Source organism: Diprion similis, chromosome 8 (genome assembly GCF_021155765.1).
Source record: "Diprion similis isolate iyDipSimi1 chromosome 8, iyDipSimi1.1, whole genome shotgun sequence".
Taxonomy (NCBI): Eukaryota; Metazoa; Arthropoda; class Insecta; order Hymenoptera; family Diprionidae; genus Diprion; species Diprion similis.
The window spans coordinates 17978756-18001215 of NC_060112.1; the positions used below are offsets into that span (position 1 = coordinate 17978756).

At 35.3% G+C, this 22460-nt stretch overlaps 2 protein-coding genes across 4 annotated transcripts in view; both read right to left on the reverse strand.

The window, feature by feature from the left end:
* Positions 1–14651, reverse strand: part of LOC124409279 (transmembrane protein KIAA1109 homolog) — a 29994-nt gene extending 15343 nt beyond the window's left edge. The window contains exons 1-19 of the mRNA XM_046886808.1: positions 14496–14651; positions 13507–13778; positions 13144–13287; positions 12689–13008; positions 10292–12570; positions 9913–10199; positions 9465–9768; positions 6326–6655; positions 5739–6111; positions 5106–5606; positions 4722–4980; positions 4241–4576; positions 4035–4111; positions 3523–3856; positions 3189–3370; positions 2811–3036; positions 2277–2665; positions 2033–2194; positions 1846–1971 (exon numbers count right to left, since the gene is read on the reverse strand). Of these exons, the coding sequence (XP_046742764.1) occupies positions 1846–1971; positions 2033–2194; positions 2277–2665; positions 2811–3036; positions 3189–3370; positions 3523–3856; positions 4035–4111; positions 4241–4576; positions 4722–4980; positions 5106–5606; positions 5739–6111; positions 6326–6655; positions 9465–9768; positions 9913–10199; positions 10292–12570; positions 12689–13008; positions 13144–13287; positions 13507–13717 (6840 nt within the window). The 5' untranslated portion in view covers positions 13718–13778; positions 14496–14651. The remainder of the gene's footprint in view (positions 1–1845; positions 1972–2032; positions 2195–2276; positions 2666–2810; positions 3037–3188; positions 3371–3522; positions 3857–4034; positions 4112–4240; positions 4577–4721; positions 4981–5105; positions 5607–5738; positions 6112–6325; positions 6656–9464; positions 9769–9912; positions 10200–10291; positions 12571–12688; positions 13009–13143; positions 13288–13506; positions 13779–14495) is intronic.
* Positions 5024–22047, reverse strand: LOC124409280 (codanin-1). 3 transcript variants are annotated; one of them, XM_046886811.1, is made up of 15 exons: positions 21890–22047; positions 21663–21754; positions 20038–21323; positions 18915–19467; positions 18256–18538; positions 17866–18142; positions 17543–17703; positions 16802–17410; positions 16525–16725; positions 16032–16394; positions 15710–15875; positions 15363–15631; positions 14917–15190; positions 12502–12509; positions 5024–5037 (listed from the first exon to the last, which is right to left on the reverse strand). In XM_046886811.1, the coding sequence occupies exons 1-13, from the start codon at positions 21974–21976 to the stop codon at positions 15050–15052; spliced, it is 4488 nt and encodes a 1495-aa protein (XP_046742767.1). In that variant the 5' UTR covers positions 21977–22047; the 3' UTR covers positions 5024–5037; positions 12502–12509; positions 14917–15049. The 3 variants fall into 3 exon arrangements, with proteins under 3 accessions (XP_046742767.1, XP_046742765.1, XP_046742766.1); XM_046886809.1 differs by having other exon boundaries at positions 18915–19875; XM_046886810.1 differs by lacking the exon at positions 15363–15631 and having other exon boundaries at positions 18915–19875.
* Between the last annotated feature and the right edge of the window lie 413 nt (positions 22048–22460).

The following is a 22460-nucleotide window of genomic DNA, read 5'->3' on the forward strand; positions in this document are numbered from 1 at the left end:
AAAAATTACCGTTTTCGTACTGGTTGAGTACATGTGGAAAATTTAGCATATTAGTTTGTTGAACAGAAAATATACACAGAAACATGTATACGTAGAAATTATAAGCAATTAATATAAAAAGAAGCAATGTGAACTTTATTTTACCTTTTGTTTCTCAGGTAAATCAACTACCAAATTAAAGAAAAATTTTATGTTCAGGGTGTGTTAGTCACACAAGTGGTGCACTTCACATAATAATCTGGTTTGAAGTCTCTCAAATATATGCACAGTGCCATATTATTTTATATTTGAATTTGGGGCAAATTGTTAATCTAAAAAATATATATATTTCTTGAATTAGATTTTATGTGAGTATATTTTTTGTCAGCTAATGGATTTTCTCTTTTGATATCGATTTACCGCGATGTTAATTATAAAAGATTGGACCATGATGAATGCATTTTTCAATTATACAAATAGAAGTTATGCTTAGATACAATATCTATGATACACAGGGTGTTGTATATGGTAATGTATTACAGGGTGGCGACAATTTTGCTCAAATAAATATCCCCAACTTTCCCCGTCAGAAAATTCAGAATTCACTGATCTTTTTCCAGAAAACTTAGGTAATGTTGGGTGGCTTTTAGGACCAAAGGCTCTAGGAATTCTGCTTCTTCAATTCATAAATTTGTATTAAAAAACACAGAGTACTGCTTCGTTTCACCCATCATCAAATAATTAGAAATTGAACAATACCATTTCCGAAAGTCAGATTGGCTGAATTTATCAAGCATAGTCTAAGTTTAAAAACAATTTATAAAACAGTATGTTTTCCCCTGTGGTCCATTACGATTCCCTGATTTTTCCCATAGACGAAATTCCCTAACTATTTCCGGTTTTTCCAGTCTGTCGCCATCCTGTATTATGGCTATGCTTCATGTCGTTGAAACGTAGAGAAGGTTAATTGTAAAAATGAAAATTGACAAGAAATTGATCAGCATGATATGTTTTGTAAGTTTAAAAATAATATTCTGTAGATATTTCCATTTTATATGAAAGGAATGCAACTAAATTGTTTAAGCAAAAGGTCTGGGCACAAATTTCACACCCATTTATGTTGGACTGTAATACCTTAACCCATTTAATCAATGTTCTTTATTCAACAACATGAAAACAGCTACTGTAACCATCCCTGGCATAACTCCCTATGTATAGTAACAAGCAGACAGAAGACATCCCCTGTGGCACATCGATTTTAATAGAAATTAAAATAATGAATTTGGTAAATGAATTCTTACTCCTTTCTCTATCGTTTACAATCTCCTCCAGCTCCGCCTTGTTTACATACTGAACGAAGTACTCCTAAGGGATTACGCATTTTGTTAAATTTTCACTGCCAATTACACTTATTACTTCGATTGCATTAAAACCTCAATTTAAAAAACAATTAGTTAAAACAGATAGAAACGATGGAGGCTATGAATAATCGTAGCCGATCAATATTCTTGCACGAACCCCTAAGAAAATGATACTTTGTGGAGGGATACTTGGTGCATGTACTTTCCAATAAAATGAAAATCGTTTCAAATCAATATAGATTTAGGAAGCCTAATTATACATAGTTCTCATTTCTCATTACCCTCCATTGTTTTGCCCTTTATCTTGCATAACGCAGCACTCTTATTACTCTCTTATAAAATATCTAATATCGATACTGAAAAATAAAACACCACAAGAAAACACCCACTAGTATCTCGTTGTAATGAAATTCATGGACAAGTTTTCAACAGAAAATAATTGGGTTATTCGATTTCATGAAATAATGTGATAGACAGACCAAAAATATAAAAGAAAGCATACTACCTCATCAGGATCGGGTACAGCAAATGTGACGTTCAGAGGCTTGACATGCTTCGTTTTGTAGTTATGCTCCAAAAGTAAAGGAGTGTAAAGTACATTTTTCCACTGTCTGCTCAACACTATAACACCCTGAAACCGTATAGATCTATTAGACAAACCATTTTTTAATTATTTCAGTGGAAACCACTACCTGACGAAGGGTAGACAGTGGAGGTAGATCAGCTGTTCTTAAGTTTGCCTCAATTGTAGAAAGATCGGACAGTAGAACGTAATTTTGTAATATACTGCCTAATTGACAAGATGGATCTTCTTGCAAAGTTTTGGCTAGTGGTGTTAATCTTCCATATCGACTCTGTGGAGTGTTTGAAATATATGGTTTACTTGATATGTTCTATATTTAGTGAATTATACTAAAATATAATTTTTGAACGAACTTTTGTTGGCATGTGGATACCCTGTACATCCAATGCTTCAGCCATGAGACAGGCCACGATGGCAGTAGACCTTCGATACATGCTTTTAACCATGTGTACAACTCTAATGGCAAATCTGTTGCTGGGATTCATCCAGGCATTTATGGCTGGGGATGCTGTGCTCAATAAATTCCAATCCAATCTAGTGTAATCGATTTTCCTAGTTATCGGAGTTCTCGGTGGAGCCGCGAAATTGAACCACACCGTTTTTAGTTCTATAATGCACGAGCTTGTGTTGCCATTAGTCTCTTTGGCGACTAAACTAGTGCATGTAGCACTAGTATTTATTCGCGTTGTATTAGAAGTATTTGTTGCACCCACGTCTGTTTCTGTTGTTGCCGATGTTGAAGCTGGAATCATTTTGATAAAAAAATATGGTATACTTAATTATAATCAACAGGATACATATCTATTCAACAAAAATAAAGTAAACGAAAACTATTTAATATAAAAATGTGGGATTAAAATAAAGAATATATACAACAATTGCCATACCAATGGTATTTTCTAGTTCATCACGGCTTTTGATGCTATCTGTACAAAAAATTTCCGTTTCTGATTTCTTATCCTCGTGCCCATTATCACCTTTCTCAAATTGTGATCTCTTGACACATTTCAATGAAATCCCTTCGAAGCCGCATTCAAACATTATGAATCCTAATTTGTCCTCCCCACTGCCCACTGTGAATTCTTCAGTTGCTTGGGACGGACCGGTTTGTGTCTAAGATACAATTATGAGTGATATTGAATTTTTATAATTATAACATGATTTTATGAGTAATATTTGCATCTAAAATAACACAAAAATAAACAAGAATATATGAAAAATATAGCGCTAGGCACAACAATTGTTCAGCAAAAGGAAATACTTACGCAATATTTATCTTTTTCATCGACAGGTTGATGCAGGTAATAGTCAACACATTTTAAGGGCGAAGTTATTCGTGTACATGTAAACAACACTTTGGAGTAATGTACAGGTATAGCTGTTATTACTGCATCTTTTAATATTGATGATTCATTTCGAAGTCGCCGTAATTGTGTATGAATCTTTCCTATGTAATTGAATCAAATAAAAATACGATCAGGCGTGCAAGTTATATTATAGTTAATTTTTATACGTTGTTATCTAACGATTTCATCAAGTTTCATAAGTTAATTATTTAACAATATTAGGTACGGAATGCTGGGCACTAATGCTTCTTACCAATATTCAAAGTAACTATAGTTTCTTCTTGTTGTTTTTCTGATGTTTCAATATAAACTGGTTCTCCACCAATAATCTCAGTGGCGGCAGCGGTTTGATGTGCGGGTAAAAAGGCTTTACTAATTTTATTCACCTTCTTCTGATTAGGCTGTACTGCTGGCTTATGAAATGTTTGTACTACTTCTCTTGCTTGTTTGCCAATATAAAATCTCGTCGTAACATTGTCAAAGCAAATGGCAAACAATGAAACGCAAGTCAAGTCTCGAATATTATCCAGTGCAGAAAATGAAATAATTTCTTCCACAACTGACGCTTGTAACAATGTTATATTCACCTGTGCAACAAAACGGTGTGGTAGTTCAGTAAATAGATATAAAATTGTAAAATCAAGCTTAAATTCATTACCTATTATTGACGTAATGAATTTTTAATTGCTTTCTTAATTAACCGTGATAAAAACTAGCTTTTTGTCTTTCGCGAATTATAAAGTATATCAGTATAAATAAGATCACCTTTGGTAAGATTATAGTACCCTGTACTTGAGTAGTAATACTTTCTTCATAAACGCTCGTTTGTAGTGCAACTTGGACTGTAAAAAAATAAATTAATAATTTTATTAAAAAATGTTTGCGTAATAAATTTTATTTCTTGTAGGTCAATCAAAAAAATTAATAATACAAGCAAAGTGGTGATAAAAACGCCAAAATTTGATACTTACCATTTCCGTTTTTTATATTCCTTTCTGCAGTTGACCGTTTGGAACTAGTTTGCACTTGACTCCAGTAAGATAAACTCTGATCCTGTTTCAAAATATTGGCACCTTCAACTCTCCCAAGACACTCATTGTGAAGGTGATTTAAGATCGTTAATGGATGCAAAGTAGCCAATGTTGGTATTATGGCATCAATAAAACGCTGTAACGATTCCAATACCATTGGACTCAACATAATATCGATATCACCCTTCAGTTTCAGAATAACAGTTGTACGAGAACCAGTTTCGTGCTGTACAGTCAATAATTCTTCTTCGTCATGTGCGATATCGTTGTTATCACCTAAAAAGTAATATCATTGAATAAAAAAACATTTTCGATCATACTGTCACACAAGCCTAAAATTAAGTAAATAATCAAAGTTTACACATATTTTTGCGCATAAACTTGACAAAAAGCATCATCCAAATAAAATTTACATGTTTACCTTCAGACTGAATCAATGCACTGCTATCCCAAATATAAGGATGTGTTGGCGTCTTGTTAGAAGAACTTGCTCTAGGTGATCCGTCAATTCTAGTAATCATCTTCAATGATGTGAAACCTTCAGTGACTGCATCGAATTTCGGTACATAACGCCCACCAATGTAAACCAACCTGCCATCTTCAGTCCTTTGAAATAAGGGCGTGGTGAAAGCATCACCACTACAGGGTAATGATGATTGAACCCAGTTTGAACACCGAACCTGATACAGTATAAGCGAAAAAATTGGAGCATAAGTTAATTTACTTTTATTAACCAACTCTATTGTAGCTTTCCTGGATGCCACTGTAAATATATAAAACGCAAAGAGAAATTTCAAAGACTTACCTGAGTCAGATGACTGACATAGCTTGACATTAACAGTGGGGAATCAACAATCGGTTTGTTAACTTGCATATGTAAATTCACTAATGTCATGTCTTCTTGTGATGACATAGCTGATATAAAACTTGTTGAGGATACAGAATGACTGTCAGATGTATCAATTAGGGTACCAGCTTCGTTAGTATCGACTACACTTCTGAAACTAGCATTTCTGTTCACCTTCGAACTTTTCTTAGAGTGCAAGTTTTGTGTCTTAGTTCTCTCTAAGGTATGTGCTTTTTCTACTACGGTGCGATTTGCGTTTGTTGAACTTTCAACTATCGACAAATCTGAGGAAAACTTCTTTTTCATGGTTTCACTGTGATTCAAGACGGTACCAGAACCAACAATAGACTGTCGAAGGCTGGAGGTTCGACTTCCACCAAGGCCATGACTGATGTCTTCATCCGCAGAGTAGAATGCTTCAGAATGGTTTTCAGATGACATAGATATTGTTCTCTGTACCTGAATGTGCGAAACATTGAAAAATTACTTCTCAATACTTTTAAGATTACTAGGAACCCACACTTTATCATTGTCGGTTAGCCCAAAAAGATGGATTAAATTTATTAATATACACATTTGTAAACAACGTACCTCTTGTCTTAAACGTTCTTCAGAATCCGATCTTGCACATAATGAATGGTGAGACTCCGAAACATTGACACCATCTTTTTTGCTTACTAATTTTTGTGTAGTTGGCGGAGTCTGTTCTGTTGGAACAGTTGGTAACGATTGTGGACTACTACTTTGCTGCAAACACTCTCTAGCTGGTGTATGAAAGTAATCAACAGCTAGTTTTGAATCTGAGGCACTGCTTTTTGGTGCAGTTTCAATTTCAGGAACATTCAGTATTGATTTACTTCGTTCTGTATTTAATATAGAGTCTGAATCCAGCTTTTGCGGCAGTTGTACTGTGGGACTGGCATCAACTAGGCGAGCGTATGGAACATCATTCATGTTGGTTCCCCTATATTGGATGAAGCATAATTTGTTTCCATATTTTAAAAATTGGATCCGCTTTCAATATATCAATTAGAAAATTAAAAAAATATGCAACAAGGTATGATACAGTTCTACAAACTCTATAAATATTTTTCATTGAGTAAATAATAAAAAAAAAACACATTTTTTACTGATAAATTCCGAACACATAATAAAAATGATCATTAACATATGATTACCGCACAGATGTGTAAGAAAATCTTCGCCCCAGAGGTTTTCTTTCTGCCATTCCAACCAACGGGCTGACCGAAGCTGTACTTAGTTTAGTACTACTGTTTCCTTCCTTGCTCGAATTTTTACTATGATCGATTGTTGATCTTGACCTCTCGAACCCTGCTTTAGGACTTTGAGCTTCGTCAGGAACAACTGTTACTTTGAGATATGCATTTGGATAATGAATGTCTTGCAATGATACATCTTGCAAGCTGTAGGGGGGTGTATGAAACACTAGTTGGCCTTCATGCAAAATAGATTGTCCAAAGCCCTTTTCTTTCCCAGTTTCATAGATTCTATAATGTAATTCCATAATATTATATGTATACAGAAACACACTATGTATAACAAAAGAGAACTGCAGTATAACATCTATTACTTTCTATATCTATGCTACATATTACTATGAAACCTGTCAGTGTCAAAAATGTCATGTACATTATTTGACCAGTTTTAACAAATTAGGTTTAGAAATTTGTACTCATTTTATATGTTGATTTGATTTTTTAAATCACAATTAGTCATGGCGGAAGAAATAGAAATTGAAGAAAATCTTGATCGTGATTTCCTCTTGTTTATGTCTCTGACAAAGACCTATTTTCCTCAAATTGTCGATCAAAGAGATATAACGCTGTGTACCCAATGGCTTTCGAAGTTGTGTGGCGAAAAGGTACAGGGTATATCTCAAAAACGCAATAGAAATTTGTATCTCTTACATTTGCTAATGAATATGCAAGAAGGAAAAATGGCTGGGCCATTCTTGAAAGCACCTGCCGATGGGCCTCTACCTACAGCAACAGGAGTGTTTGGTCCACCACCGGCTGAGGCATCTATTACAGATGCTGGAGAAAATGTAGTAGGTATGAAAATTGTAAAGAATAGTGTAGCAATATCTTCAAGAAGAAACAGGAGTCAAAGTATCGAATATTACAGAACAGTGAGCGAAGATAAATAAAGTCGACTTTTTTCCCCATAGGTAAAATAATTGAGGATTTTCAAGAGCGTTCAGCTGATGGTAGAACATATGTAGCAACACGATGTCTACCAGATAATCGAGGGACGTATGCATTTGTTGCTTTAAATATCGATAAGAAATTGGATGCAGCAGAAAATATGACAATCATACCATGTGCAACGAATAAATCCAAATTACACCATATTAAGGCTTTACATAAACTTTCAACCTTTAGCCTTGGTGATCATCCAACTGAGTCACAAATGGAGGATTTTTACATTCGGAATATTGAAGCGAAGGTTTCTGGTGAGATCTACATAAAAATTGAAACTATTTTCAATGTGACCCTTCATTAAATAAAACTTTAAACAATAAAGACAATAACTCATGAGTGTAGGAACGGAATTATGCCTTAAAACAGTGTACTTAGTACCTCTGCTTACAGGTGATATCGTACAACTTTATGATCAATTGAAGACTGATATGGGCAAACCATGCGGACGTAATAAGGAAGAAGTGGACTACTATGATGTGCTTTTGAAACAAATTGATGATGAAATCAGAGGTCCGCCATCTGGAGAAAATGATTTAGTTAATTTTCTTGTCGGTAGATTGAGCCAAGATTTAAAAAAAGTTCCGAAGATGAGTCACATTTTCAAATTGAAACCAGAACAACAACATTTGAAAATATTAGAAATTCTGAGACAAAAGCTGGTTGTCAGGTGAGAATTACCAGCTATTAATAGTATCAAGTAGTTTCAGATCCGTGTACAGCTTAGGAAAGTCATGAGAAAAACCCAAAAATTTTGGTTCCATGCTGACCTTTACAGACAAACTAATGCAAGGCATATATTCTCACTCTTTTTGCTGCATGAAAAAGTAGACTAACATACATCATAGTTCATATGTCTTTACGTCAAATTTGAAAATGGTGTTTAAAATAACCGCACTGAAACTTCACTAGCAAAAAAAGTAAAAATCAACATGTAGTAAAAGTTTATAATTGCACCAATTAAAATAATTAAAAGTTGATATTCGAGACCTCAAAATGCGGCTGCGCAGAAAAAAGTACAATATGTGTTCTTTAATATTTGTGAATGCTGTGAAATCTGTAAAGACAACAAGAGGAAAAACGTCGACATCTTTTGGCTGAAATGGAAGAATGTATGATGGCATCTGTCGCACCATCCGAGTCCTGCATGGGAAATTCAGGGGAAACAACAGAGTCTATGTGGAAATTAGCTGTAACAAGACCGCCTCCTGAAACTGACATGACCAGATTATCGAGCATATACCCTGAAGAAGCTATAGCAGCTTTTCTGGATATTCTAGCAGAAGATAGGCAAGCTATTCTGATGAGAGGTAAACGAAGGGAACAAAACTTAATCGAAAGTATAAGATCCGAGGTGTATAAAGAAGTACAATTTGGAAAAGCAGAGTACAACAAAGCTCGAGCAGTTTACAGGTACATCATAAATATTCAATAATCATGTTAGTTAAAATTAGTTGACTATATGAACATGAAACGTTAGTACACCCTATATGAGCTGAAAATAACGTATTGTACGATACCATTATCAATACAGGGAGTGGAATGAAATCCTCTCAAACGTTGAAGAGATAATGTACCTGACTACCAACGAAGTAATAGAAGATGTGCCAAAACAAAATGAACAACTTTTGGCCGACATGATAACAAATATAAAACAGACAGAGAATTTAGTTGTTGAAGAAGCCCAGCGAGGGGAAATGCTGACTGAAAAAATAGCTGATGCAAATGAATGGAAATTCTCAACCTGCGATGATGATGGAAAAAATGCCTCATGGGACATGAAGACACTGATCGATAATATGAGGGACGAAGTAGAATCTTATAAACTATTGATTCAAAATCAAAGACAGAGAATTCAACAACTCCGTGATCAATTGGACTATCAATGAATTACAATTATCGATATTAAAGATGGCATTTTAACAACTTCTTGTGGTACTGTAAAGAAAAGAAATGCAGATTTCTATAGGAAAGTAAATTTTGTGTTTTGCACTTACTACCTGGGCTACTCCTTTGTTAGAAGTTCACGTGCGTCATTTTTTTTATCATTCGCAAAATGAGTTTGTATATTCTCAATTGAAAGTTCTGATAAGCTCACCTATATGCAGCGACATTAATACCATCCTGCAAATCGTGGTAACTCGGTTTAAAAAATCTTGTGCCATTTTTATTGTTGCCAAAAAATGCACAGCCACCAATGCATCCACATTTTGCTGCTTTTACACCACTTTCTACAGGCCATAAAAACCACAACCGTTTCGTTCTTTCATCATGCATTTTTAAATATTTATTCTGCACCAAATGTAAATTGTGTTCTGGTGTTGGCAATGAAATCGCTGCTTCTATTATAACTGGGCCTAAAGATACTGAGCCCACCTCAAGCCAAATATCAGACCCATCACCTATTATTGCAAGAGAAAATCATTATTTAGATTCAGAAAGCACTGAATGATAAAATTAATTTTGGTCCATTTTTCACAATATTCTGTAGTAACCATTGCACGCAATTTTTGTTTATCAAGGTTTTGAAGAGTAATTTTTTTCACCTGACATGCGGCTGCTTGCGTTATTATGTGATCGACCGCTTCCAGTTGTGTTTGTGTTACTGGCATTCGCAAAATGTTCAGCTGCTGATACAAACTGGCGTATTAGTATCGCAGGTAAGACTCCAGTAACACCGGACTTCACTTGCTGACCATGAAGATTACAAGTAGACACGCGAATGGGTGACATCCAAATCTGAATTGCCGTTCCAGCTTCTTGCAGATATAAGTCAATGGCGTCTAACGATACTCTTGTCATTCTATACTTTATGTCTTCTGAAGTAGGACACCTGTATTCAATAGCCGATGGTTATCCAAAATGAAAAATCAGTATTTTCGATGCAACAAATTTGTATGCAAATTAAATAAGCATCCTGATTACCTGTAATGGTTATCTGGGTCACTGTCGGCACATTGAAGTGGAGGTAGGCCATGATGACAGAAATGTGGTGTTCCGGGAGGTTTTAAATTATTCTCTGTATTTTTCACCATTAACAAAAACGTTTCTAACGTAGTGAAAAGATGATGTAATTGCGGGGAACTTATTTTACCACTCAATTTTCCTAATTGAACTTCTATCAACCAAGCATACTCTAACGTTTCTTGGTCTAAGCTTCTTCCTTCGTCGCTAAACATTGCATGTCCTCTGACTTGCAGTGCGCTCAGCATAAGGTGCCCTTGATTCAAATGTTTATCCCTTCCAGATCTTGTTACATTATCCATCAATAACATAATTGCTGGAGAGAGCAATAACTGCAATTCTGTTTCCTTGTAGCCTTTTTTCATTTCAAAGCCAAAGCGCTCCAACAGAATAACTGGGCACGGGGGATCATTTTCATTACAGTTTTTCACAAGATGAGCTTGAATATCATGCATTGTGATCCCCACAGTGACTTCCATAGGTCGATAATCTCTGGGGTCAAAGGGCTTCGATTTTAACTCTTCGTCTTCTGCTGACGTTTCGATACTATTATTATGAACATCTCTTTCTTTGGTGCGCTCATTACTCATAGTGGTGGACGAACTACGACTTTGTTGCATATCAGTAAAAGATTGATAGTCTCCAAAAATGTTTTCTTTCAAATGTACAAAATTTTTGATAAGTGAACCATATGTAATTAAAACTGATGGGCCTATTTCCAATTCTAGACTAACTTTGTCTGGTGAAAGGGATTGTGGATCAAATCTTTGGGAACCATCCTGAGTCCAATGAAGTCCTGGAGATTTTCTACATCTGGGTATTCGCATTGGCGATAATAAAATTTCCTCTTTTTCTGGAGTAGTTATATTTGCCTGAGGAGTTGGGCCCAGAGGTGGGCAGGGATGATACGTATAATTGATGCTCAATGCAACGATAGGCACAGACCAGCAATCGACCCAGCCAAATTCCTTCTGACATACGTTTCTCCACTTCTTATTTCTATCCAAGTCTGCTAATTGGCGAACCGATCCATCTCTTGACACAATCTTTGCATTTTTATGTAGGGCTAATAGAATGTTCCGATTTGTATTTACTTCGGGTAGATAAAAAGACAAGTCCACACTTTCGCCTTGTATCCAAAATCGCAGCGGTATTGTAACTGGGAGAAAATCCACAAACGGCAGATCAAACGAAAGATCGAACAAGTCTCCACAAAATGCAATGTGCGCATTTTCTTGATTCTGAGAAGAACAGTCGATCCAGTTGTATTCGTTACTTATAGTTAATAATTCAAATTCTTTCAATAGTAAACTAAACTTCCAGGTATATGGTACAAAATGTAAAAGATCTGGCCTCGCTTTACTGGCCCAATCATTAATCATATCTTGAAAGAATTCTTTGTGTGAATAAACTAAATTAGCAGTTGCTTTGCAGCCGGTAAGATTTAGTACCCATTCCTGATGATCGTTCCATCTTATAGGATAATGACACTTTATTCCAAACTCCAAAGTTTCACTTTCAACTAAACTTCTATACTGTAAACTGGTTGTCGCCTCGAGATGCAGTAACTGTCCTGTTATTTTTGTAGTGTAACCATCTTGCAACACTATCCAAGGCATGGTAACTTCTAAGTATGATCCAGGACCGACGTTTATGTGGATTGCATTGGTTTCTTTGTTCTTGCTGAATAATATATCGACCGTAGCTTCGTTCAGGGTTGACAAACGAATATCAAACGACTGAACTTGTCTTTTCTCGCCAGGAACAGGTGCTTTTGTAATTTTCAATGGCTGATAATCGTTTGGGAAAAAAAACCTAAATAAATGTTCTCTTTGTCTATCAGCCCATGGGCCGTAACTGAAGTCTGTACCTTTACCACACTTTATATCAATTCCCCAAATGGGAGGCATCGCTTCAACCATGTCCCCGTTTGCTAACCTAATCATTTCTGGATGCTCTGGAACTACACCTGGCTGATCCATGTAATAATAAAGCTCCATATTATTCGAACTCAGCACAACAAATCCTTCACCCATGTATCTTGGCGGTTCATCCACCATTCCAATATACTTAGGACTAGGGGCCAGAATGACTTTGAAATTTTCAGCCTTGCATTTGGTGAAATGCATGAAATGATCATATCGAGATGCAGCCGGCTTTGTAGAATATACGAAATGTGCTTCTTCGACCGTTATGGATAGGGTTGTAGGAACTAAACGATTACCAAACACTACTCTTCCCTGAAAGATTGTTAATTGATGAAATAAGAGTTTGAATTTAATTTGGATAATTATCTGAATATAGGTACTGCCTAATACAATAAGAAGATCAAGTTTATAACATATGTTAAAAACTTACAGTGCAAATGTCCAACTTAATGACAGGAATTAAATCTCTCCAAGTTCTAGCAATTACATGAGCTTCCTGTCTTCTGATATTATTAACTCGCCGAGTGACATCCATTGCATTTATTTGGTGACGGGCTTCATTTGCTACATTGCTTATGGACTCTTTATCATTATCGTCGATATTTACATTATGATTTTCTTCGTCAGGATACACTTGGGGAGTTAACCCAAAGAGTTTCTCGAGTTGAGCATAAAGCTCACAGCGATTATAGACATGCAATTCAAAACCATTCAACATAACTGATAGACGAGTATCAGAATGAGACAAATCTAGAATGAAATAAAAATTCTTATTATATCTCGGGGCAATTGTTTTTTACAAATTAATTTTCTTTTTAGTGAGTGAACAAAATTATGCAAGAACAGTCTTAACAAGTTGGTATCTTATCAATAACTTATATTTACCTTCAGAAACATCTTTTGGAACATAACTTCTCCACCATCGAAATATAAGCCACCCATCTTGAATTCTTACGCTATAATCATTTGTGATGTAAACTATATCTCGGAACATTATTTTCCCACTCAGTGCACTAAGAGTAAATGATCCTGAAAATGAGAATAAGAGTAGGTTAATTCAATGCTAAACACAAAATAAATTTGAAGAATAAACAGGCAAAAAGTACAACTGAGTATAACCCTTTTACGTTATTATTAGGTATAGTCTTCGTTGAAACCTTAATTTGTCATTGCAGATAGCTCGGCTCTCCTAGTTACAGTTTATATGCCGAGATCATTGAATTTAACCAAATTTTTCTTCAAACTTACCAACTTTAACATATCCATCACGGATGACAAATCTGTTAAGCAACCTAGTAAGAACGTATCCAATAACTCTGCTGTTGTAATAGGCGATATAAACAACCCAGGAGATGACAGATACTAATGAACAGAGTAACCAGATGAATTGCTCATTTATTGGCATGTCGGAGAGCCACGGGGATGGGGTCGTACTACCATAAACGTCTGCATCCGCCATGGTTATAACGTAATTTTTCTCCCCAAAAGTATCGCAACGTTACATATTTCTACCAAAAAATCTGAAATAACAAATTGAAAGTCATGCAATTGTTATTAAGTAATACTGTCATTCATTACCAAGTAACTGAGTGGTTGACCAATTCATAGCCTCAAATGATAATTCATATCTACCTGTTGGTCAAAGGGCACAGGATTTGTCATTGCTCTTTTTATCTTATTCACATTGTTTGTAACTGAACACAAAGTGCGATGGTACATAAATATAACCTGTTTCTTTAAAGTATCAGTCAGGAAAAAGCAGAGTAGGCGTGTCGTGGCGTTCAGAGATGTTATCGTAAGATAAGCAGTTATCTTCAATTGAACATAAAAATAAATATTGATAACATTCAATATTAACAAAGTTTCACAAGTAAATAACGACTAATAATTACGAGCGTTTGTGACTCGTACGTAATGTACAGTCCAATTCAAAACCTTGGAATAATAACCTAATGCGGATGATTTGATGATAGTTCATAACTGTCATTAGGCTTAATACAATTAGAAATAATCAAGTATAATTGTCAAAATTCACGCGAAAGCCGATGAGAGAACAATGAAACGGAAAAGTAATGAATATTTAGCAAGTTTTTACTATTTACATATTTCATGTTTGTAATAAGTTTATAAACAATGGGCAATACTTTCAAAAATGTTAGTAGAGGGACAGGCCTCTGATATCAGATTTTAAACTGTAATATAAACTGCGTGTACTACATGATTAGTCACGTATATACCTTATACGTAAGTTGCATGACTCAATTGTCAGTTGTTTACATTTCGAATATAACGTTTATCTCTGGCAACTGATGAAAACAGCTTTTTCGACAGCACCGAAGAACTGTCACTTGATAAAATCGCCATTGATCTCGATTCTACGTGTCGAAGACTACGAGTGGCCTAGCATCAGGATGAGTACCACTGATATCTGACGCATGTACCGACGTTCAGCATGCAGCAGGTCGTAGATGCAGCAGTTCTCAAACAGCGGATTTACTTTTTTGTATTTGGAAAAAATTAAACCATTCGTAATTATAATGAAATAAATATATAGGTAGATATGTGCAACGAAAACACCTTTCAATTTCAACGAAATTATTATATATTTGATAATAATTCAACATCACAGTTGTGAATGCAGCGTATAGCACAAATGACTGCTCATACTAGTACATACAATTACATAAACATTTACTTCGTCGACTACAATCAATATGCAGTATGTAAATTATCCAAAATCTGTCATTCTGATAAAGAGTAATTTAAAGCAATTCATTTAACAATTATGCTTTCAGTCGAACGTAAATTCCATCTCATCACAAGTCTCCGCTATCCATTGAAGCAGTAGTTTAATTTTTTGACTTTCCTCGTTCGTAGATTTGAAATCTTCAATTCCACTGGTCAAACATTTCGATAAATGTTTCAATATATCCTAAAATCAAGGTTTTTAAAATGAATTGTTGAGCAGATTACACGTAATTGCAGACCAGAGAGGACATGCAAACGGTGCACAATACCATAAGATATTAGCAAGAAATAACTGTTTTTCTGGGAAAATGTACTATGTAGTACTTGTTTGCTTCTAAACTCTCTAATTTACTTACTATTGGCCAATCATATCTCAACAGCATTGTACATTGATCGCTGAAAGCCTCAACATTTAAAACTTCTTCTTTCAACAGTCTTTTTATAAATTTTCCAAGAGACAACCATACATCTGGATTTTGTGGGTTTGCCAGAAGCATAATGTTTCGTGGACTAAGAATTCTAGGCAAAATTAATTCTTTTTGCAAAAAATTTAAACACTCCATTTTCCATATTCGAATTAGCTTAGCGTGAACTTCCGAAACAAAAATATCCGTTCTATGTGCAGCTGAAATTCGGAATACATTAACGTATTAGTCCAGTTAAAAAAAAAAATATTTAAATAAGTTAAATGGGGCTTGTTTACCTAAGAATAATGCCAAGTCAACACTCATGGAGCCAATTATTTTTTCTGGACCAAGTAATAAATCTGCTCTTTCCGTTAAAGATTTATATACATTGTCTAAAGATTGTAAAACACTTTGCAAATTCACAGAATTTCCCTTATTCTCCAACAGTTCCCAAATTATTGACTGCAACAGATAATTCGTAAAAACGTGAAATCGGATATTAATTTTAGTAACATTACATGTAATAATATAACAACACTTGAAATAATTGAAATTTTAAGGCATCAATATTTAACTATATAAGTACATTAACTTGTATCAATTCATCAGACTACTCACTCGAAGGTCAATTATCACATCAGTAGGAGATGCTGCATCAGTATTATGAATTTTCTTTTCAAACTGAATAGGATTGCTTTTATTTTTATAAGCTTTGTCGACCTCCATTTCCATATCCTTGAAAAATAAGGATCCATCGGTAATGTGGGACTGAATCCAGTTTTTAACCCTCTCTGTTGCTATTCTGACCGCAATTTGAGAACACATCTGTTTAACAGATGGTAATGTGTCCTCTGCTAAAAGAGAGTCAATAGACTTCATAGTACGAGATTCACACATTTCCAAAATGTCTGCTTCACAATGTGTCTTCAATTCCAACGACAAATTCGATGCAATTGAATGCATTTCCGCTGTCATAGAAGACTGAAATTGAGGATGCTATGGTTAGAAGAAGCATGTAAACAACAGGTCTTATGTTTAATAACATGCTTGGTTAATCAATAAAAAAAAATTACTATTACAAATAAAAATTAATGATCTTTAGAATATCAACCTTGAATTTATTGATATCGTCAGGTAATATACGTTGAGAAAGGGCATCCTGAAACTTGACTACATTTTTTTTTCTTGCCCGTGGTAAAGCAGAATTACAAATGTGTTTTACACAACTGGATGCAACCCGTTCAGATACAAAATCAACCGTTTTTCGGGTAGAGATTGGTTGACCATGAAAAAATGCTTCCTCCAGTTGCAACTGTGAAATAAATTATCAGTTTAAATGTGTTACGGAATACAACATTCAAGACAAACTATTTATTAAGAATTCATACCTGTAACTGCTTAGTACTGGTACTACCGAATGGTTTTTCAAAACCACGCGAAACAGGTGTTATATGGCGAATTGTGGTGCTGTTATTCAAGTTAGAATGATCTGCTATTAAGAGCGTTTTCAGTTCAGCCAAGAATGGGCAACACACGTACAATATCCTTTCGTCTATTATCTCGAGACTGTCTGTGCAAGGGCTAGAGTTACTTGACTGATTGAGATCACTGCCTGTTCGTTCGATTTCTATAGCAAGAGTACTTTGTAAATTCTTAGAACTGAAATTGCTGATTGATTTGAATTTTCTATGAGTTGGAGATAATCTGCAATTGAAGTATAATCTTTCTGGAAAGTTACAGAGTTCAAAAAGCCATCCAATGCTGAATTTCAACAGAATCTTTACTTTCAACGACAAAGGATTTTCAAGTCTCGATTCATGTTTTGATTCGCAGTAAATGTAGCACAACATTTCCAACACTGTCCTGTAATAGGGCAATCGTAAGGACACGGGATCCAATAAGGCCAAGTATTTGACCACCCACGGTACAGTGAGAGCTAACTTTCCATTAATTATTGCAGTTTGAAGACAATATTGAAGATTTAAGGGCGGGAGAACCTGTAATCAATAATACATTTTATTGCACAATATATTAAACAGTGACGTACGAAATTACAGTGATGGTATAATGCAGCACCTGAATTACACGCCCATTCATTTCAAAACTTCATCAATTACTGTAATACTTACTTGACTTCGTAGCTCAAGTTGCGTAGCCAAGACACTTTCAAGCGAGTGTGGTTCACATCTGTATGGCAAAGAAATTAGGAATCCTAATACTTTAGCAAGAAGTCTTAAACTCAAAATGCACGTAACAAAATTCTGTTTCGTCTCCTGGTCAACCATTGTCTCTACAAAATTAAAATTAAGTTATTAAAAGAAAAATTCAAATATGCAGAAATAAATATTGAAGCAATAGAAACCCAACATTAACTTCGCGGAAACATCATACAAGCTCGAATCAACTGTGATTGTATGATGATTATAATGACTAATAAGTTTCAATCAACTACCTGTATCTTCAATTTCACTTCCCGTGAATTGGGTATCATTCAGCTCCATTATCTCATGGACCAAACAATCTTGGAGATGAGCATAGAACATAGGATTTGCAGCATGCAGAATAAAATCTTTATAAAATTCTTGTACTCCGGGAAATGACGGAGGTGGAACGGGTCCTTTGGATGAAAGTGGCGTAACTAATCTTTCACGTAGTCGTGTCAATTTCTCTGGGTCAAAATGTTTCAATGATTTAAGAAAGCTGAAGCTTTCATCGTTTACAGGCTCCTCCTAAAATATTAGAAGCAAATAATCGATAAAATGTGAAAAATTGGTTGCTATACCTGAAAAGTACCTCGCACGTATTATTTAAACGACTTCCCGACAAAGTACATAATGCTCACCTTAGATCCATTTCCAATGCAGGATAACAATAACTGAGACTTAAATAGTCTTGCAAAGTGACAATAATTTGCTGCGTCGTTATGCAAAGATAGCAGTGTCCGAATTTTTCCCGCTAGTGCAATAGAAAACACCCACCCAGGTGCTAGATGATGAGTTTCCCAAATTCTCATCACATCATAAAACAAGTCACGCTGTTTCCTAAAGCTTTGAAAGCCAACAAGAGAGGGAAAATTTTCACGATTGTCCGTATCGATTTGAAAGCTAACATTTGCTTCGGTGGTACTGCAAGAATAATAATCAATGTCAAAAGTGCATCATTTGAAAACCGATGCCTTATTCAAATGGTGAATAATTGGGAGAATACATTTTTTACGAAAGAAAAAACATGAAATTTCAAATATTTCAAATTAATAAAACTTCAATGTTGGCGGAAGAATTTAGAGACGGTTACCTCTGCGTGAATTTTTAAGATCAGTATTCAGTGCGTAAGTGGGTCTGGAGCTATAAAAAGGCGTGTTAGCAATCCAGTAGCTTCCTCATCGGCAGAAGCCATTCAACACGCAATCCCAAAAGACACACAAAACCCCATTAAGGTAACCGTCTTCAACAGTTTTCAGTCAACGACTCCGACAACGAACAATTAACAATTTGACCTTACCTGAAAGTATTAAAGTGTTGCTTGAGTTGACTTGATTCATTCAATTTTCCTCTGTAGCACTGACTTAGGTATTCTTGTAGACCAGGTGAAAATGTAGCAATTCGATTATTTTCACAAAGCAACTTCAACGTAGTTCTATCTAACAAACTTAACAACACTCTTTGAGTGTTCAAGAAGGAGGTTGAAAAATATATGCAGTTGTGTATCGTTTGAAAATATTCATCTGGAATAGGAATTTTTTTCGTTGAAAGGTTCAACTGACCTTCGCATGTACAATTACTTTCTTTGCAATCCAGTGACGATCTTGTCAAATTCTCAAATACTTCATCAACTGCGATTTTACGTTGCAATGAAACATTTTTGTCTGTACTTAAAATATTATCGTCATTCAGAACCTGACATCCAAGTTCTTCGTTCAAAAATTCGATATCTACACACTTTTTCGAATTTTCATGCTTATCGATCAGACACTCATCACTCTCGTTAAGAGATTTTTCTTCAACAGTTGATCTCACTGCATTACTCTTTTCTTTCAAGCTGTGATTGTTCGAAACTGACTGATATTTATCATTTCCAAATGAATGTTGCAAAGTAATTAAAGATATCACAAAATTCAATTCCGTCATAGGGTTTATAACTAAATTATAATCCAACAAGCTAGAATAAATTTTTACTAATTTATCCAAAGCTTGACGATTTTCAACGTGTTGTAAGCTTGGAGTTAAAAGTGGTGCAGTCGACGTTTTTATATTAGTTGTTTTTGACAATATACATGGCTCAACATGTTCAGCCAATGTATCGGGTATGCTTTTTTGCTGTTTCTGTCTCTCTAATCGCAACAAATCCCTTTCAAGTTCGAATGGTGTTGTGTCAGGCTTATCAGTCTGCAATATCTCCAAGAATTGAGGGTTTACTATTTGTGGTCTACTTATTGTTCCAAAAGTTGAGTTCTCTTTAATTCCTGAAATGACAAACGATTTTACCCAATGGTTGATCATTTTTGTGTTATGTTTTGAAAGACAAAACTATTGCTGAAAACTCGGTGAGCCAATTGGTCAAAAAAGTGTTTAGGTTTTTTAATGTCAATGTCAAACTTAATATTCTATCAGTAAGAGAGATGTACCTTTATCATCTGATGTATCTAGTTTTGTTGGCTTGATTCTTCGCTTCCTTCTTCCACAACTCTTTCCGATCTCTGGGAAGCCATCCTCTGTTATGGATAACTTATCCATCACCGAGCCTTCGCTATCACTACTCTTGCTTGATTGTATTCTTGCATTTGTTTTCTTCGAACTGCTTTTTTTAGAACCTCGTGAATCAATGCTTATAAAATCTCCAAGGCTGGCGTTCTGCCTGGGTGTAGATTTTAAGTTCCTTTGGATATGATGAGAACCTTGCTTAGGACTATTATCGTTGAAATGTTGCGGACTACTTTTTGAATATTGATATCGCTCCACACTTCTGCTGTACGACAACTTAGAATTTTGCGGCGTCATTGCATTATTAATATACAAAGGCGATATTGGAGTTTCGCAATTATTGTTAACAATCGTGAAATTGCTAAGCACAACGGATTCATCTACTGTCGAATTCTTTGACTCTGGAGACATATTTAAACTGTTTAAATGATGCCAGTCATTATTGCTATCGCCAAAGACTGATGACGTGTTTGCTAAGCTGCCATCCTTAATTCCATTTCTATAAGAACTCGATAGCTTATTTGGAGTTTTGTCATTTTTTGATACCGACAAACAATTCGATATATCAAAATTTTCGTTGCAATTTGTCAGGTTTTCTAAAATACCAGTATAACATTCAGATTTTTTAGTAGATAAAGTTTTCATGTCCGGCGTGCTACAAAGTTGAAAATTTTCATCAGTAGTAAGACCAAGCGCATCTGCTTTAGAAACGTGCTGGCTAAACCCATTGAATATTTTATGAACCTTACTCGAAGGATCTGTCTCAACTAATGGTGTGCTAGTCGTTGTTTTTTTAGCAATGTCAGAACCGTCAGATGAATTTCTATCAACTCTCATTTTTTCCGGTGTTTTTGTACTTGTTGGAATAGACAAACTTTGGTTTCCCCCAATCCTATGGACATTAAACATGGCCTGCCCTTCACTAATCGCATCCGTCTCGCGCAACAGAGACTTGTTGTTCAATTTAACAGTGTTAGTTATTGATGAAATTTCTTGTTTTGACACAGCAGAGACGTTGTTACGCGCATGGCCTCTCAAGCCCTGGGTATCCTCATTTTTTGAATCGGGTACTGAGTTCGCATCGGCATTGAACAATGAAACACGTCTATGAGTTCTTTCATTTGTTTTCTGCAATCTGTCATTTGTTGAACCACAGCATTGAATTTCTTTGGTCGGAGTTTGTCTTGCATTATACGAGCCGTGAAGTACGCTAAGATAAAAAATCAAAAAATTCTGGTTCCAATATTTGAAAACAAAAAAAATTCATAAAGGATCAAAGTAAATGAATACCCAATTACTATAAAAGTAAAAGAAATCTACCAATGATGAAAATAAATGAAGTATAAAAAAATATAAATTAATTCTGCTTGCTAACAAAAGTATAACGTCTTGTGAAACCTGTTCATCATAACTTTCAGAATTATTAGAAATTTGGTGTTCGGAAACCGATTTCGTTAGTTAATAGAGTAAAGGTTGACGTTCGATTTTCAACGATAGTAATATGAATGAGAAGCATATGGTTTCAGCCTGTATTTACATACGAATTTACCTTTTCGTTTGCTCCCGTAGAAAACTTAGAAAGTACAGAAGAAAGTCACACTGCGTGCATCCAGATTTGTTGAAATTATCCCATTTCGAATTCTAAAATACATAAGTGCTGATGATATGCTTGTAAAAATATTTACATGATACTGGTAATCAACATAACCTCCAAAAATTTGAAAGCTTCTGTATGAACCGGTGAAGTGACAGGTGTTGAGGTGAAATGTAAATTACCTCGACGTCGTCAGTTGTCAACCAATCTATAATATCTTCCACGGCTATTAGTCCACTTAATGCATCTTTGAGTAGAAGATTCGCCATGCCAGTACGTTACTGAATAGTAGTCTAAATAAAATGCTATAAATTATCAAATTATGTATACGCTGCTCTACGCTAGTTTCACTGAATGCCACGGATGTAGAGTGGATGTGGGCCTTTGGTGGGAATGGGATCTCGTATGTGGGAAAGGTGGGAAACAAATGCTTACAAATGTATGCGTGTCGGACATCTTGCGTTGTGTATTTACGATTTTGGCGGGAATTATGCGTGCAAGTGGACCGCAATACAACAATCGGAAAAGTCGGAGCGCTGCTTGCATCATTGTTTTAAAAGTGAAGGAAATGTGCATGTGATTTTGGTTTATATTCGTAATTCGTTGTGTGGTGTAAATTCTTACAGTAATTGAATAACCATATCCCACCAAAAAGTGCCAGCCTCGGCAATTTTTCCGTTAGATCCGGCAAGGGCAACTGAGTGGAGTACTAGTCGTCGGTAGCCTAGGGTCGGCCTATCATAAGATTCCAGG